The following is a 6,271-nucleotide window of genomic DNA, read 5'->3' as shown; positions in this document are numbered from 1 at the left end:
TATTGTCCATCCCATTCTTTGGCAAATTTTCTGAATTTAGTTAGATGATTATATGCAACTTCTCTTTACGATAGACTTTTGGTTGGAGCTAAATGTCCTCTGATTGACTCATTCAATCAAGTGCACGCCCTACATACACAACTATATGCACATCTCTTGTTTTTACTATCTGTAAATTACAGAAGAGTATAAGACCCTCTCAGGGAAAACAATGTTGGACAAGCGTACGCCCTACATACACAACTATTTGCACATCTCCTGTTGTCATTATCTATAGAGATTATAAACAAGTATAAGACCCTCTCTGTGAAAACAATGTTCGATGGGGCTATATTTCCTTTGGTTAGCTCGATCACACATACCCACAATCATCCCAAAACATCTCTGCCTCAATACACTTGATTAGTTCAAGCTGAATATCCTTTGCTTGACGCCTACACACAAAGATATAGCTTTTTAAACCTCCCACGTGATCCTATATGATATTCATTTGTTCCACTCATACACTAAATTTTATCACATGATAATTAAGTATTTATGACAGCCAGCTCTCCATATTCTTTGGTTAACTCAACTCATTCACTACCTTGAAACTCCACCTCCGGTAAATATAAAGAAATGTCTGCTTACATCGAAGTTAATAGTGGGAGAGGAACAGGATATTGTATAATGTTATATGGGATGAACAGTCATTCTGTGTTTTTGGATCAAATCCTCCGCCAATCCAATAATGAACAACAACACACCGGAGACAAGGAAACAGAAAAGAGCAAACAATTCTGATGTTTGAAAGCACAGTCAGGAAGGCTAATGCCATTCCAGTAGACTCAGCTTTCAATTCCTTGAGTATACAGTGAAGAAGAACACAGCTTCTATCAGAAAGAATAAAATTGGAAAACTGGAAAGGACCTAATATTGCTAAACAAGAAAACTAGTCAGATCAGCAAGGATCAAGTATATTCATTCTGATTCCAAATAATCTCACTACTTAACATATATACAAGCGAGGTGGAAAGTGGGGAACTGAGGGTAGTCAACCCATGATTACTGACTATTCCACCAACTGAAGTTCTATGATTTCTATCACTAACAAAGGTGCATATATGCAATGAGAAAGAAGTTTTACTCAGCAAACTTTACAAATAAACAAACAAAAGGGTCATTTTTTTATATCCAGACAACCAGCCATTTTTGTTTCTAATTCATAGAAAGCCAATAAACACCAACATCAAGGAAGGTGGCAAGCATTCTTAGCAACCATTCAGGAATGTAAACATGAAAATTGTTTATATCAGAATGTAGTTCCCTAGAAGACGCAATACCTTTAAGACCAAAATCCAAGCCTTTCATTTGACAAGTGATGAGCTGTATTCTTTGAAGACCACTAAGCTTAACTAATATGTATAACAAAGATACTTTCACGAAAAATTAATTTGGCACTTCCTTTCAACAAATTTGTTTTGAACATTAGTTTGTTCCAGTCCACCTACAGATTTAGCCCATGGCTGCCACTTGTTTTAAATCAATAAACATGAGCTATGAGACATAAAGTTGTATACAGAAGGTAAGCACGCAATACACATCTCTTAACACTCCCTTGAGATCAAGAAGGTTAAACTAAAAGGCAGTTGAATATGATTTCAAGTTGTGAAAACAGTCCTACAGTTTTTAAGGTACTCAGCAAAATTTTGAAAGAGGGTTGGGTCTCTTGACATCAATGATTATAATTCAAAACAGAGCTCATACTATCTTAGCATGAAAAAGCAGATATTTTAACTATGTACAAACCCGTAACCAGACCAAGTCTTCTCAATTTAGACCTTCTAGCCTGACAATATTTCAGTTACAACAATCACTGGCATTTTTACCTAATATCCAACCCACAATAACCTACGTTCAGCGTTGTATCTTACAGCTAAAAGAATTCTGCATTTTGGATGCAATAGTTAATTAAGTTACATGGATGCAATTTGCAAATGAACTTTGCTGTTGTCCATCCAATTTTGTATTTTGGAGTTTGGACCAATCAACTCAGTAGTAGATTGTAGCTTTTTTGTTTGTATATCCTTGATCAATATCGAACTATTGAAATTTGTGAATTTTGATAAAGAAAATTTAAGTTTGGCTGAATGCATTCTTTAACAAATTGGAAACTGGTCTAACTGGTTTTCTCTATTTTCTCATCATGTCCTTTTTCTGCTTTCATTTTCTTTTCTTTTGGTGGGCAAGTCCTACAAAGGAATGATTTTATTTACTTTTGCAACAGGGAAAGCTCTCGAGTGAAGATCAGTCGTAACTCACAAGAGGTAGAATAAGTACCGGAGAGCACAACGCAGAGCGTTTCTGTGAAAACCAGAACTTTTTGTTTTATCTCCTTTGTAACGGAGGCTAATGTGTTTAAAATTAATAAAACTCGATATCTTTTTTTTTTGGTAATAAAAAACTCAATATCAGTAATTCGCCACTTGAGCAATTGACTGTCGCCTGCCTTGTTGGCTTAGTCTTCACTTTAGAGGCTGAAGCTCTTGCTTTTAGTTTTAAACGAAGCATATAATGAGTGTCTCTGTGTGTATGTAGAGTTGAGAGATTCTAATCTTAGTTGAGGTGCTATGGGGTAAGGGACAATGTCCTAGTTCCTGAAGTTGGTTTCTGACTACCATATATTTGCAGATATTGTTCCACATGTTTAGTTAGCTAGTTAGTATGTGGTTTACTACCATGTTTACCACCATATTGTTCCACTTTCTAACCCCTTGCGATGTATGGCCTTTTATATCTGCAATTTTATGCATTTGGCTTGTGTTTTCAATTCAATGAATGATATGTGAGAAATGATTTAAAATTTTGTCAAAAAAAGAGGGTAAACCTCATGGTTTAATACAACACCAAGTACAGCCAACTTATCTTTCATCTATATATGGTCTAGTCTGCTCAGGTTTTTTCTAACTTGAGCTCCTTCCATGTAACCGGTACAGCAGCAGTGTCTGCATTCCTGGTATCGATTGTCTCTATCAAACTATGAGGGGAACCATCAATCCAAAAACATCATGTTCAAATAGAAGAATTGATTTTTCATTCCACTGATTACAGAGTCCAAGATGATGAGATGTGATTGTGTTTGGTGTGAATAGTACAATGAATTGTACGTCGATCGTCTGATGTTGTTTAAAGCCAGCAGCTTCACAAGTTCAAATTCATGTTGTCCAACAGGGAAAGTTCAGAATTTTCTTCCTCCATCTTAGTGTCACGGCTCTTGGACACTGAGATGTGCTATTTATGTGGCGTTATTCCTAGATATTATCGAATTTAATTTCAGTGATGTTTAGTTGTCAACATGAGAGCTAATAATAATGGTTTTGCTTTTGCCCCTGTTGGACTGTTTCTTCTTCCAAGCTTAGCACTATTTTCTTGTGCAGTAAACAATTTCTTTAATTTCAAATTTATCGATGCTTATGAAGTTATGATGTTTCTTTTTTATATGATACATTTTTTAGTGAACGTGATACACGTACTATTTAATTATATCATTTCTGCATAAAGATACCATCTCTGTGAGCTACCTTAATCAGGCCCCCTTCAATTTACAACTCTGCGTTCTACTTTAATGGTTTGCCTTTCCCATTGAAATATGAGAGACCTCAATTCAATGGCTTCATCTTCTTCACCATATTTGATGAACCTCCTCCTCATATCATTATCAGTCTTCTTCGCAGGAGCATTTGGGTGTTACAGTTCAATCTTCAGCTTTGGTGATTCGATTACTGATACTGGCAACTTATATATCAGCTCCAAGAATAGTTCTTTCCACTTCTTCTTCCCTCCATATGGGGAGACCTACTTTCATCACCCCACCGGACGATGCTCCGATGGTCGCTTGATCATAGACTTCATCGGTAAGCTTTCATCCCTGATTGACTTTTATATATATATGCTCCATTAACAAGACATTCAGTAATCAGTTGTTCATTTTCTGTAGCTGAGTTTCTGGGACTTCCATATGTTAGACCTTACACAGAAGTCAAGAGCAATGCAAGTCCTCAAAATATCGAAGGGGGAGTGAATTTTGCGGTTATAGGAGCCACGGCGATGGATGCTGAGTTTCTTGCTGCAATGGGAGATGAGAATGATTATACAAACAGCTCGCTAGGAACTCAACTGCATTGGTTTAAGGAATTGCTACCTTCTTTGTGCAACACGTCTTCAAGTAAGTCCCCATTCTATTGTTCTGTTTGAAATCCTAATTTCCTGTTTGCTTCATTTCTTGGCATCTTATGATGAATATAGGAAAGTTGTTGGCTCAAGTACTTCCAATACAATAATGAATAAAGATAACATATAGTAATCATTGAAGTTGACTCTGGGGATAAGTAGGTACCTCCCACCAGGCCACAAAACTTCCTTTCAAATTAAAGGTGGACACTAGATGATATAACGACCTTTAGACATATATGGTATACAAATGTAATTTGTGAAGTTACTCAGTTTCTTAGTGCTCATCCCTCTTACTTGCAGACTGCAATAAGCTGCTCTCCAGCTCCCTAGTTCTTGTGGGAGAGATTGGAAGCAACGATTACAACGATGCGTTGTTGGCAGGGAAAAATATAGAACAGGTTCAGACATATGTACCATTGGTGATAACAGAAATCTCTTCAGCCATCAATGTAAGAATCTAAAAGGTTGGCCAGTTGGAGTCATAGTTGCTACAAATCTACAAAGTCCCATAACTGTGGTGTATGCATTGCTTAATTTGCAGGAGTTAATTGAGCTTGGGGCAGTTACACTTGTGGTACCTGGAAACTTTCCAATCGGTTGCCTTCCTATTTATCTTACAAAATTTCAGACTTCAGATAAAGGCCAGTACAACTCTTCAACAGGTTGTCTGAATTGGTTAAACAAGTTTGCTGAATATCACAATGACCAGCTTCAAATAGAACTAAGTCGGATTCAAAGGCTTCACCCCAATATCAACATCATTTATGCAGATTATTACAATGCTGTGATGCATTTCTATCATTCTCCAGATCAATTCGGTACTTCAAAATCTTTGATCTACATCTAAAGTCTATTTTCTAATGCGGAACCATGTATACCATCAGTCACGAACTTGATCATGTCATTGCAGGATTTATTGGGGGAACAGTCAAAGCATGTTGTGGAGGCGGAGGACCATACAATTACAACTCATCAGCACAATGTGGTTCTATAGAGGCAAGTGCTTGTGAAAACCCTGCAGAGTTTATAAACTGGGATGGCATACATTTTACTGAAGCAGCATATAGGTGGATAGTCAAAGTTTTATTTAAAGGCAAATACAACGTTCCCGGTATTAGTAGATTAGTTCCTTGTGTATTTCATAAGAGTAGTGACAACTGATATTCAAACTACTACCAAAACTGACTGACTGTCTTATTGTTTCCTCCAAATGAGGATATGTGCCAGAATATGTGTATATGTGTGTGTACACACACGCAAGCCCGATTAAAAGCGGGCGTCAGCAAAAAAAAGAAAAAAAAAAAGAAAAGAAAAGGTGCGGATCCACCGGTGTTGTAAATCCTCTGGCCTGAATTAGAGACCGGTAACGGTGCTGCTATTGCCATACGGGCCCTAAACCTCGACCTAGAGCTTCTTTATATTTGCCCATGGACTCGTCTGCAACAGTTTGCAATCGACATTAAGGGTGAGTGAGGGCTTGCCACCCAAACCTTCAACCTCGATCATCAAGGCCTCTATCTTCATGCCTACGCTGTCCATGATGCATGTGGTCTTCTTCCTGCTAGAGCAGCGGTGCCGTTGATGTTTGATGTAGCTGTGAGGATGGACGTTCGCACTTTTTTTGTTTCGCATAGGCCCACTTATGAGCAGCTCCTTTAGTGGTTTAAAGCTCAATCTCTTATATAAGTCATAATAAATGATCTTTTTCAATAAGGGATCCTTTTTTTTGTTCATTTCTAGGGATAGATCATTTGACGAACTTTTCGATCACAAAATCAAATCTCCACCATTTAGTTCGTTGGGCTATATGAGTAGATCATTTCTACAAATTTTCAAAAAATTTGGTGATCGTTAAGTCATCCAAATGAGGGATTTAATTTTAATAATCTTGAACGGTGTAGGTTTGACATAAGTGTTAAGATTTTTGTTTTAATTTCAGCCATCAAAGCCCATTAAAAAACAAATCTAATGGTGTGTGCCTATCACTAAAAGTGACAAAAAATATGGATCCCTCATTGGAATGGCCATATATATATATATATATATATATATATATATA

General features: G+C 37.0%; 1 protein-coding gene across 1 annotated transcript; it reads left to right on the top strand.

Moving 5' to 3' along the window:
• The first annotated feature begins 3,501 nt into the window (after nucleotides 1-3,501).
• On the top strand, nucleotides 3,502-5,814 carry LOC101292963 (GDSL esterase/lipase At1g28580-like). Its single transcript, XM_004291583.1, has 5 exons — nucleotides 3,502-3,893; nucleotides 3,977-4,204; nucleotides 4,513-4,661; nucleotides 4,754-5,030; nucleotides 5,123-5,814. The coding sequence occupies exons 1-5, from the start codon at nucleotides 3,629-3,631 to the stop codon at nucleotides 5,371-5,373; spliced, it is 1,170 nt and encodes a 389-aa protein (XP_004291631.1). The 5' UTR covers nucleotides 3,502-3,628; the 3' UTR covers nucleotides 5,374-5,814.
• The last annotated feature ends 457 nt before the right edge of the window (nucleotides 5,815-6,271 follow it).

Source organism: Fragaria vesca, linkage group LG2 (genome assembly GCF_000184155.1).
Source record: "Fragaria vesca subsp. vesca linkage group LG2, FraVesHawaii_1.0, whole genome shotgun sequence".
Classification (NCBI taxonomy): domain Eukaryota; kingdom Viridiplantae; phylum Streptophyta; class Magnoliopsida; order Rosales; family Rosaceae; genus Fragaria; species Fragaria vesca.
Note: the sequence above shows the minus strand (reverse complement) of the source record. Positions and strands in the feature narration are given on the sequence as shown.